The sequence below is a fragment of the Lepidothrix coronata genome, unplaced genomic scaffold (assembly GCF_001604755.1).
Source record: "Lepidothrix coronata isolate B3197 unplaced genomic scaffold, Lepidothrix_coronata-1.0 Scaffold131, whole genome shotgun sequence".
Lineage (NCBI taxonomy): Eukaryota > Metazoa > Chordata > Aves > Passeriformes > Pipridae > Lepidothrix > Lepidothrix coronata.
The window spans coordinates 896,767-908,985 of record NW_016690311.1 but is presented as its reverse complement, the minus strand read 5'-3'; the positions used below and the strand labels follow the sequence as shown (position 1 = coordinate 908,985).

At 45.6% G+C, this 12,219-nt stretch overlaps 1 protein-coding gene across 2 annotated transcripts in view; it reads left to right on the top strand.

The window, feature by feature from the left end:
- The window catches only part of CADPS (calcium dependent secretion activator), a 211,882-nt gene that overhangs the window by 88,164 nt on the left and 111,499 nt on the right, over positions 1-12,219 (top strand). For both annotated transcript variants that reach the window (XM_017826840.1, XM_017826841.1), the window contains exon 7: positions 9,949-10,060. In XM_017826840.1, coding sequence (XP_017682329.1) covers positions 9,949-10,060 — 112 coding nt within the window. The remainder of the gene's footprint in view (positions 1-9,948; positions 10,061-12,219) is intronic.

The following is a 12,219-nucleotide window of genomic DNA, read 5'->3' as shown; positions in this document are numbered from 1 at the left end:
GTCCCTCCTCTCCTGTATTTTACACTAGAAGCTGTGTTGAAGAATAATGAAGGCTTGTTTCTGTGGACTTACCTCTTGTAGTTGGTTTTGCTGGTATCAAGTAAGTGCAAGCCCTGGCTGTGTTTTCCCTGACCTTTAGAGCCCACACAGCACTGCTTTCACATGGATTCTCTGGTGTCTAGTAAGGGTTGAGCTCATGCACCTTCTCTTTCACAGATGAATGTCTCTCTTTTCTCGCCAGCTGTCTAATTTCTTGAGTGTTCCTATGCACTTGGGAATTATGTATTCCTGTGATAGCACATACATTCAAATTTAAGTATTCCAGAAGGTGTGATGATGCCCAAGGCGATTTTCATCGACACCCGTCTGCTTCATCACTCCTATTCATGCAACCTTAAGATGGGATAGTAGAGACCAAAAGGACATTGAAATGAGATTGAGATTCAGTGAGCTGAAACAGTGCTAAATTAAGAGAAGGACTGCAAAATGCAAGTCCCAGGATACATTTAGTCATCTTGTTTATTGCTCATGGTTGGTGTTTTTTAAAAATAATTAAGCCATGCCTTAGTGCAGATTCTGCACGTCATTTGCCAAGGGAAAGGCAAGGAGCGAGACATGTGAAAGGGCCCAGTTGTTGGTTTATTTATTAAGTGCTGTGTACAAGTAATGCACATTATCATTTAATGAGAGGTGCTGCTATTGCTGGTTGCAAAGCAGCGTAGGGAGATAGAGAACATGCTTTAAAGGATTGGTACTGTGCCTGCTCCTGTCTGGACAGTGATTTCTCAACGTTTTAGGTGTTCTTTCTGTGAAATGAAGGTAGAGAAGCCTGTTGGCTTTGTGGATGTGCTAAATCTCCCAACAAACCACAGCACTAAGTCTGAAAGTACTTAAAGGGAGCAACGTCCTCTTGTCACTGCATGCTGATGGAGAGAGGAACTGGATGGGCATCACCTGCTGGAATTGTCCACTCATCCCCACTGAACCAGGAGATTCTAGAATGCCTTTGCTTCTAGCTGTCAGAAGTTAGGCAAGGTAAATATTATCCCAAGTATCTGGCTGGATTTGGGCTTTCTGTCTTGGATTCTGTTTTAGAAAAATATAGGATAGGAAGAATGTATGTGGTGATGCAACAACAAGAGATGGTCTCAAACATCTTGTTTGTCTCTTTAGCTGATTTTGGAAAGGCACCTGGTGCTGTTTTCTGCTCTGTTTACATTTAGGAAATATTTCATTGCTCTCCTCTCCTGAATTTTATAAAGGAAGGTGTAGACTATATTGGCAGAAACCAGTAACCTGTATTTTCAGGCAGAGGATTTCTTTCTCCTTTTTCATGGTCTCTGCTTGTGAGATACTGAGTTTCTGTGAAGCTGGCAGGGCTTGGCCTTACTAAGTCCAAACCATGACCAGGCCTTAACCAGCGGCAGTCCTCTGCAGTTTGGTTTTCTTTCAGGGTGACAAGACTTGAGAGAAGTGATTAACCACTGAATTTAATTGTTCTGTGAAATGAGCAGCTCTGGGGCTGGTTCAGTGGAGCATCTTTGACCAAAAGAAACTTTAATTAGCCTGTGGATGTCATTGCAAGACATTGCATTATGCAAGAAGTGTCACAGCCATAGACAGTAAATGCACACAGATGCATTTTGTGACTTAAACTCTTAACTTGTGCTGTATCCAAAGCAGATACACTGATGGAGCACATACAGTAGGCAGCCCTTGTAAAACCAATTATTCCTTCAGTTCAGACCTCCCAGTGAAACGATGCTGGGCTTTCATTTCCATTTCCTCCTGCTGAGCTTTTCTTCTCTAATTGTGAAAGTATTAGGGAAGAGCACAGAGCATTTGAAAAGCAGTCATCAAATCATGGAAAGTAATCACACTACTTGTTTTCCCTGTTAATACGTCAAAGATTTTGATGAATGGCATTGCCAGAATTTCTCACCCCAACCGGCCGTGGGATTTGTGCAGTAGAGCCCAGCCAGGGCTACAGCAGCCCAGGAGGGGTGTGTGGTCCTGGGCACAGGAGGTGAGTTGGGCTGGGTGCAGGCATGGCACAGGGACATCTCTGGGGCAGGAATGCCATCTCGTGGCCATAAATAGCTATAATGTGATTAAATCCACCTCCCCTCCCTACTTCCTTCATGACACTTCCCCACTGAATCAGTCATTCTCAGGAAACACAAATCAAGCTCCATATTTTCTGTATAGCAGAGATCATCCTTTTTTGGGTTCCTAAAGCTGTGCTGTCGGCCTCAGCAGCTCCTCTTGGCTGCAGTGCCCTGTGCTGGCACTGGAACGGGGTCTGTGGGGACTGTGTGTGAGCCACAAGCAGATCAAGTGCAGACCTTTGCAGGCTTTGCTTTGCTGCAGTCTCTGTCAGCTTTACCCTATTCCTTCTGCACTTTGCACACTCAGGCACAGATGTGACGCTCTCCAAGACATATTTCTCTCTCAGCCGGCAGTGTAGTGCTGCCGGAGCCAGTTTGAGGATGTGGGAGTTGCAGCTCTTGGAGGGAGAGGTGGTGCCTTTTATCAGCTGTCTGGCACTGCTGGCTGCATGATGTTAAGCAGAATGGTGTCTGTGTGGGTGACATACATTGTGTCTCAGAGCCGTGAGAACAGAAAATGGGCAGTCGATGAAATGCTGGACGTTGGAACTCAGCTGCTGTAGGAGGAGCCCAGTCCTTAGGGAATGTGCTGTCTCTGCTCACCTTTTGGATAACACCATAGTGCTTTCTGCAGTGGTGTTTTGGGGTAAATAAACACCCTTTTTGTAAGCAAAATATTTACCAATGGTGCTCTTTTCTTAGAAGAGGGAATGCTATATGCTAAGCAGGAATTAGGATGTCATGGGAAATGATGGATTCACTCAGAGTACCCTTAGGTTATCCCATCAGAGCAGGCATCAGTGCTCCATGCAGAGACATGGCCCTGCTCAGCATTCCATAGCTCTGGGGAAGGCAGGTACAGCTGCCTCTGCTGGCCAGTGTCAGGGAGATGCTGACTTGTCGCTCACCTGCATGGGAGCAGCATCAGTGAAAGCAGAGTTTGAATTGTTACGAAGTCTGTGCAGCAAAGTCTAGGAGGAATCAAGTCTGTTTGTGCTGTCACTCCCACTTCAGCTCAGCTTGTTCCGAGGGGATGGGACTGAAAGGCTGTTCTGGCAGCAGAAAGGGAGGAGAGGAAACAAATGTAAACAGAAATAGGCTGCGTTGTCAATCTGTATCTGATGTCTTTGGTTATCCTGTTTTGAAGGTGAGTAAACACATCAAACTTTTACTGTGGGAGGAATCCCAGAGGAGGCTCAGCAGCTCTTGGGAATCAAGACGTATTATGCAAACCGTTCTTAATCCATTTCTACAGGCACAACGGAAAAGTGCCTTTCTTAGCACCTGAATTGTACTTCCTAGCCCAGGTCATCTTTGCATGAGCAGAAACACAGAAAGTTCTCTGCATCTATATGTATTCTTTGAGATTTTAATTGCACCCGCAGCAGTTACCTCCAACACCCTTCTTTAGAAGTGAAGACAGGGGCCCTTTTAGGCAGGCATCATTTCATCTGATTGCTAAATTGGGATAAGGCAAATTAAGGCCTAACTCTCTCCTTATTGTAATAGCAGAAGCCCAAAGCAGGTGACCTGGGCACTCGTACATGATAGTACAGTCCCCTAAATTTGTGATTTTCCACAGTAGTGATTGGTCTCTTTTTTCAGTATCTTCTGATAGCTGAAGATCAAATCCTTTCCTCAGAGCCACAGATCCATTTGAGGCTCTCTACAGCATGTGAAATCCAAACTCAGTCCCACAAAACCCACCAAATAGATTAAATAGCTTGGTATTTTGCCAATGGATGGCTGTGGTTGGTGAGAGGAACCAACACCTCCCTTGCTTCATCTGCAGCAAGTGCTTCCTGCTTTGTTTGGTGTCTTTACTCACCACCTTGTTTTGTTTCTGACTAAATAACCTTTTTATCTTTCAATATTGATGCTGTATTGCCCACTGGGTTATGTTTCTAGAAGAATTCAGCTGACCTCAATCGAGGTTTGTAGTCCTACTGCAGTAAGTTGCGAACGAGTTTGTAGCTATCCCCAAACTAGCAGTGATTTATTGCATTCTCCCACTGAAACAGAGTTGTGTGTGGAGCTGCACTCCACAGGTCTCTAGCTGTGTGACCCCAGCCTGTGGGTTTTCTTGCAGAGCCTAAAATTCTGAATTCTTCTATGCTTTTGGGTTTTTTCAAATCCCAAAGACACAAATGAAAAACCTGTTATCCATTGCCATTACCCATGAGAGCTGCAAAGAGTACATATTTTCCCAGAGGCCTTGGAATGCCCTACTTCTGTTTCTTATGGCTTTGTGACCCAGCTGGTGCAGGTGTGAGCACCTGCCTCTGCCACGTGTCATGGACACATCCGTGCTGCCGCGTCCCTGCCAGTTTGGTGCCTCACCAGCACTGCTCCCAAAAAGGAGCGAGCTGTCTGCTCTCCCAGCACCTGCTTGTGAAAGGTCAGCGCATGGGCTGTCTAGTTTATGGTGTTCCTAGAAGTTCCCAATTGCTCTTTTCATTTTCAAAAATGGATGTTTTCATCCCGGTGGGATTAATGCCATCCCTGCATCAGGTTTTGCTGTTGACCTAAGTCTGTGTGCACTCGATTATCATGAACTGCAGCCTCAGAGTATGGGCAAGGGAAGTTCAGAAAGATCACTGGTAATGGTGGTCATCAGCCTCTAATTCATGTTTTTGAATGGCTGGTATATGTAAAGCATTAGAGAATATAGCAGAAAGCTTTCCTGTGTGCTTCTTCATGTACTGTTAAACATGTTTTAAGACCATTTATTTTCCTCCTTGCTTGTGTCTCTAGAAACATGTAAAAAAGAAATACACCTTACCATTACATTAGAGGAAAAGGTGCACTACTCCATCAGCTGCATGAAGGTAGGTTAGCTCAGTGCCTGGCATGCTTCTGCTCTAACTCTGTTTTTCCCAGTGCTCAAGCTGTGGGCATACATGATTTATGGCCTAAGATTTAAGGATGTTTCCTGCAAAGATCTCTTCTGGGAGGAAAGGAGTGTGCTAAAGAAATAAAGCCATCATTTGCTAGACAGGATTTCTGGAAGAACTAAGTTGAGACTGTGTGTAGGATTTCAGTCTCCCAGCAGTGAAGCGGGATGGGAACACTCCATCGTCAGAGCAGGATCCAGTTCCAGCAGGCACCGTGGCCAGGCACTGCAGTGAGCTGAAAAACCAAGGCTGGGTTAAAAGCATCACATCACACCATGTGAAGCAGTCACTAAGCAAAAGGTGACTTTGCTGACCTGTATTTCCTCAAAGCACAGGCAGTGTCTGTCAGGCTGATGTCTGTGCCACCCTTGCGATGAGCTTCCCTTTACCAGCTGGCTCGGTTTGGGGACCAAACCATAAATACACCAGGAGGGACACAGACATGCTGGTGTGAGTGCCAGGAGGGATAAGATGAGGAATGTGGATGAAGAGAAGTGCGTGACTCTCCTGCCAGTACCAGCAGTGCACAGGGAGGGAGGCAGCCAGACCAGCTGGTCTTGTTCTCATGGGATCCCACTCTGGCAGCAGAGAAGAGCAAGTGAGGTTAAGCTGGCCTTGCAAATATTGTCCAAGACGTGGTCACATTTATTAAAGGCCTTTCAGCTGGACCTACATGCCCCTGCACACAGCCAGCTGGCTGTGCAGGAGGGTGGGGGATGCTGCTGCAGGTTTCAGTGGCTGTGCCCCTGCAGGGATGGAAGCAGCTGCTTGCTGTGTTCTGCCTTCCCAAGGACATGTTCCTGGCCTGGGAGGGGACAGGCACTGCTGCTGAGTCGATTAGACTGGAAAAACTATACCAAGCAGGTGGCTCAATAAACTGATGCAAATATGACCAACATTTAGGAATGTTATTCTGCAAGACTTTTGTACTTAAGTGGTGAATTTGTGGGAACAAGGCAGAAGGGCATCATCTTCAGCAGAGACCATCTGTCCCAGGAGACTGCTGTGTGCATTGACTGTAGTGCACACCTGGAGTGAACCCACTGAGGGAAGAGTGTAGCTCTCCTTTAGTAAACATTTTTACTTTCATTTTCTGATTTTTTCACTTTTGTTTCATGCAAGCTGGCAACCAAACCTATTTCAGTAAATATATCTGGAGAGGGATAAAAGGTATCCTCTGGCAGTTTTGAAGCCCATGAGAACCGGTCATGGATCATGTTTAAATGTCAACCCTGTGGAAAGCACATGGCTTTCCAGCTGCTCTTGTGTTAGCCCACTGACAGGCTGAGCTGGTTAGCAGGGCTGATTCATGGCCCAGCAATATAACCCAGTTGTACTTGTTCTTTATTTATAGAAATCACAGGCCTCAGTGTTCTGGCTACATCAAGTTACAAGAGCAATGATGGAAGAAGAGTGATGTTTCAAATTAGGCAAGAGTTAAGCAGACTTGCTGGAGACCACAGTATACAAATGAAGAAAATTTAATGCATTTTCCTGGGTATTAAATCTGTATGTTCACTTTTAGGAAGGTCATGGGTGCTAAAATTTCCTGTGGAGGAACTTACATGCTAAAGTTGAACAGAAATTACTAAGTCAGTGTCTCGAAAGGACAGCTGAGAAAGTTAAGGATTAGGCCACATAAGTGGGATATCATGGAGAAAAGCAGCTGGAGTCAGAGAACCTCTTGCCTGCTTTCATGTGATACATGAGTGCAGTCAGGACTCAAGCAGGGATGCTTATGGGATTTTGCTCAAGCCTTATTCATATCCCAAGTAGTATGATAATCACACATTGTAACATAGCAGCCCCATGGTGTTTTAATGTTTTTGTCTTTTTAGCTATGTGGTAATTTAACTTTGTAATTGCTGTGTCTGCATTTTAGTAGCCCTTAGAGGCCACAGCCAAAGATCAGCATGTAAAGCATTGCACCCATAGGATGAAGACAGTTGTTTCTGCAGTGATCTTACATCAGGAAAGGGTAAGAGCTTGGTGTGGCATCAGCAGGAGACTAGTTGGTCTTACCAATTTTGGCCATAAGTTCAGAAGGGCTGAGTAGCATCAAGCTGAAGGTTTGCCAGATCAGCAGCATGTCACTTGAGACAGCTCACAGCAGCTTGGTCAGAGCAGTCTGGCACCTGCATTGGCAATGGCATCACTGTCCCTCATGTGGCAGGGAGGACAGTGCTTGTGAGAGCTTCCAAATGTTCCTGAAATCAGACAGGTGAGCCCATCCTTCAGGTGCTTCGTGTTAAATGAGCCCATTGAGGTAATGGGAAACAAGAGCTGACCTTTGTTCCTTGTTATCCACTCCTATCCTCTGGATATGTGTCATTTTATGTTTCATTCAGGAAAAATTCTCAGCGCTTTGGGCTCTTTGGTCAATAACTGTGATGGCACCTCTAGGTGAATCCGTAGACACAAATGCCACAGAGATGATCTCCTTATTTTGCTTGTAAAAGGGCCAACATTTGTCAAATTAGTACCTCTTTGCAGCCAGAAGAGTTTAGCTGCTCATCCTAAGTTTGATACCTAAGCAGAAACCCTGGAGTCACAAGCAGATCCCAGTGATACCACTGGAACAGCAGAGATGCCATATATAGGGCGGTGATTCTAGTAAAGTCCCTGTGCACAGCAGCATTTCTTGATCAGTTCCAGGCTTTGGAATGCACTGGGCAGTAAGAAATGCTGGGCTGAAGGGTTCAGGTGGGATTCAGGTAGTTGATATGGTCTTGACTGAAAAAGTACTCTCAGGATTTTTCTGCTTGTGTGCTTCTTTTTTTGTGACATGTGTATATACACACACATATATATATATTTATATATACATGTAAATCTTTTGGCCAGAATGACATTTATTTGTCCTCATTTGCAAAAGTTTTATTGCTTTGGAGCATCAGCACAAACTCTGTGATAGGGTACAAGATAGCATGGCTACTTTGTGAGATTTGTCCAGAATGAGTCCCAAGGCACTTTCCCAACAAATGAACTCCTGCAGTGATAACCTGCTTAGCGATTAAATATGGAAATTAAACCACTACATTGTTAGTCCCTCAGAAGATCCTAATACCTAACTACCATCCAGAGCTAATTTTCTCAACAATAACTTAATACGCAGCCCAGATAAACTGGGTACTTAGATTGAATACAAATGATATTTCAGTGACATGAATTATGGCCTTATGCTGAACATCACTATGGCAACTAATGACATCACCACAGGCTCCAACCAGCACAAAACCCAACTTCTGATGGTCTCCATTTGCTGGTGCAGATCTTTTCAGGGCTTTTGGGGGTATGAATATGTAAGCGCCACAGTGTTGTCAAGGGTTTGCTATGTATGTTTACTGTCATTTGAAACATTTATTCCCTTTGTGGTTAATGTTGTTCTCATGAAGGAAACCTAATGAAAATTACTGTTTGTATTTGGTTAGTAACATTTGTTGATAACATATGGTCTGGGAATGCTTCAGCAAATAAGAGCTTTTTAATAGTAAACAGCGATATGAGTTCTATAAAGCAGATGCTGTCAAAGTACACAGCGTAAGGTTGGATATTTTCTTACTTTTGCCTCTTACCCAAAGCAAGATTATCTCCCTACTTTCCCTCCTGGTGACGACGGAGTTTTTTAAGAGAGAAAACATAACCTATGACCTGAAACCGTGATTAGAAAATAAAGTTGTTTCTTGGTTCTTATGCTTAAAACAGTTATTATGTAGCTGATGGCTCACACATGAAAAAGATATATTATAGAGGACTTAACTGGACCTGTGGTGCTGCAGGTAATTTATGCCAAAGCTCTGCTCTCTGGCACTGGTGGCAGTTTGATGCATCATCATAAAAGATGAAACATGTGGATCAGTGGCACCAGGAGAGAAAACTTTAGAGCAGAGCTGATAAAGAAGCTGAGTTTGTTAATCAGCTCGTCACTGAACATGCTCATCTGCTGAGCTCGGTTGGACAAGATTTGCTCAATGGAGAGCAAAGCATAAATTGATACTTCTGGAGCACAGAATGTGTCATTAATAGAGTGAGGGCAAATAGAAGTTGTTAGTGAGGTATGGCATAATCTCTCATCTGACTTGCAGCACTCTGGGTTGCAGTGTGTGTTCCACCACATCACTCACAGGTGTTGCTCATAACACCGTCCTGGCAGGGTCCCACATGGAATGCATTCATGTTCTTTGTGCACTTGGACAACTTGTGACTGCAGAAGCTTGGAGGTTTCCTTTAGAGACATGCATGTCTAGAGGGCATTTTCACACACCGTGGGTCATTCTGCCTCCATAACACTCCTTTCCAAGCCATGGAATGACTCATGGAGTACAAACAGTAGGCGGTGGTCTCAGTTCATTGTGTAGTTGTAGAGGTTTCATCTTCCTGGCCACTGCCATGCCATCCACAAGGAGCTGGTGTCCTGCTCCGCAGCTCCAGCCAACTAGGATTACTCCAGACATAACGGCTTGAATTTAAACTGGGCCTGGGCTGAGACTTGGAAGAGGACCTAGGTTAAATTACAGTTTCTTCAAAAAAAACCAAACCTCGCTATCAGTCTGGAAAGTAGAGGTTAATTGGCCACGAGAAGAGCAGAGGCCTGAATGATTACAGACATCCTGGGTGCAGATGTCTTCAGTCCTCAACTTCTCTTGTGACTGCACAGGCTGGCGCTGCAGGAGACATATTGTTCTTTCTAATAAGAAAGTTCTCTTAAATTTGTTTTCATACTGCTCCCAAATGCTCTTTTTTTCCCCCCCAAGAATCATCATGGGTTTTCCAAACATCTGTCCCACGTTTCCCAAGGAAGATAATTAATGCCTTTGTCACTCACACAACCCAACCACTTCAGCTTGTGTCAGACAGGACATTTTGGATTAACCATTGCACACCCAAGCAGTGTTAGTGCTGACCTGCAGCTGAGCTGAACATCTTTCTTGTCTTTCTTTTCACAGCTGGGGCACCCAGGGAGACTTCACGACAACCCACGCGCTTCCTGCAGTGAAGGTGAAGCTGTTCACGGAGAGCACAGGAGTGCTGGCTCTGGAGGACAAAGAGCTTGGGAGGGTAAGGCGATTTTGAGTTTAATAGTGTTTCCTTCTGGCCCTGCTTTTCTAGAGAAATCTCTCCTGTACGGAAATATCTTTGGAGCACAACATGCTCTGCTTTTTTGCCAAGCTTCAGGAGGGGGGAAGAAAGCAAGCTCTGCACTGCTGGAAAGGAGTGCATCTCGCATGCTGTCTTTGTTGTGAGTTTTTAATGGCAGCATTTCAGCTGGCTGTGCCTGCTCTGAGCAAAGGCAGAGGATCTTGTGTGTGATGTTGGCAGTCCGGAAAGCCTTAGAAGTTGCTTACGGAAATGGACATTCCTGAGGCAGAAAAGGGGATTATGCTGAAGCAAAAAGAGGGGATTTAAGTTTGGCAAGGGAGTGTTAAGCTGCTCTCCTATCTGCTGAGCAGCCGGTGCACAGTCTGAGCTTTTGAAAGCACTGACTGCAGTACTCACTGCAAAAGGTTTGGAACCCTGGGTTCCCTGGGGATGGTGGCCAAACTGGTGGCTTCTGTGGGGCTGGACTGGGGAGTGAAACATGGGGTTTCATTGCTCCCCTCAATAGTGTTATAGCAAAGAGCTCAGATTCACAGGTTACTGGCCACAGAGCAAACCTTCCCACCCCATCTCTGCCCCTCACCTGTGGCCCCTAAACCAGTGCCCTGGGACTGGTGGCCCTTCATCACTACAGCCCACAGCTCCAGAGTATCTGTGGCTTTGGGACATTTCAGTTGTCTCCATGGATTTTTTCCAGCTGTATAATTTGTGTTGGCCTCAGGCATAAGTGACAGCAAACTCCCTGTTATGCCTTCCTCAGCTTCTCAGGCTGAGAGATCAGAATGGTAAAGACCCCATGAAAATCAGTTCAGGGTAAGAGGGCTCAACACGACCCAAGCAATCTCCAGGAACAGCCTGGGCTCTGTCTGCCCATCTCTGCAGCACACCTTGCTCACCACTCTGTCTACATGGCTATGTCCAAGAAATCCATGGCCAGGAAAGCCACCGATCCTGTGGCAAGCCCAAGTGCAATATTTCCAATTATGGACTAAGCTGTTGGGATGTTTCTTGCTACCTCCATGGCTACTTGTGTCTTGACACAAGAGAGTCTGTCTATACAACAACATTTTGCCTAATTAACATGGGTTTATATTAATTCTGTTCATAAAAATGCCAAACATTCTTCCAGGTCCTAGTGAGCTGTTGATTTAATTTATAACTTTATAGCGCAGAGCAGTGCATGCAGTCTTGTCTCATATAATCCATGGTCACTTCAACTGCTTGTGTTTTCACATTTCTGTAGCATCCTTTGTTCTTCTCTTTTAAGAGTGTCACAGCCCCTTCAGGCTTTCCTCATCCACACCTTGACCCTTCCCGTTATCCTGTCCTCCTCCTTTTTTTGACAAGGAGGATGACCCCAGTAGGCTGCAATACTCCAGCTGAAGACCTGCAATGGTTTTTGCTGCACAGCATCATAATATTTTCAGGATTATTTTCAAAACCTCCTACTTCAAACAGCCTGGCACCCTGCCTTTATCCACTGTGGCATGCTGAGCAGAGCTTTTCACCCAGCCAGCCACAATGCCATTCAGGGATTTTCCCCTGAGTGGTTACACTCGGTGCAGACCCACTTGCTTTGTAAGTCTTGTTTCCACTGGCAGCCATGAACATCGCTGACTTTGCTGGTCTCGGGAAGCAATTAGCTGTGCATGTTGTTCTGAGAAAGATGTCAGGCCCCAAAGCAACCCCCCTTGCCCTGAAAGGCTGATGAGCAAGCCCTACCAATACGCTTTCATTCCTGGTCCAGCAGGAAAACATCCCTCAGCTCTGAGTTTCTGTGGGCCAGAGGACATGGGCCAGCAGTGGCAAGTGTGGGGAGCTGGCAGTGACTCCCCCTGGCCCGTGGCCACCAGTGCTTTCAGTCGGCCAAACTTCAAAGGGATGCTCAGTGTGCCTGGAGCGGCCGAGAGATGACGCGTGTCTGCTCAGGCTGCATCAAGATTTCTTCTTTAATGTAACAATGAAACCGGGAACGTGTTAAGCCCCTGGTTTAGCTGTTGGAGTGGGCAGGAACCTGTCTGCATGGAGAGAGGAGGGAAGCAGGTTTTATACACAAAACACCCCTGCTCAGGCGCCCTTTGAGCAGTGGCTTTGTGCTCTGCCAGGCGGGTACAATGCCC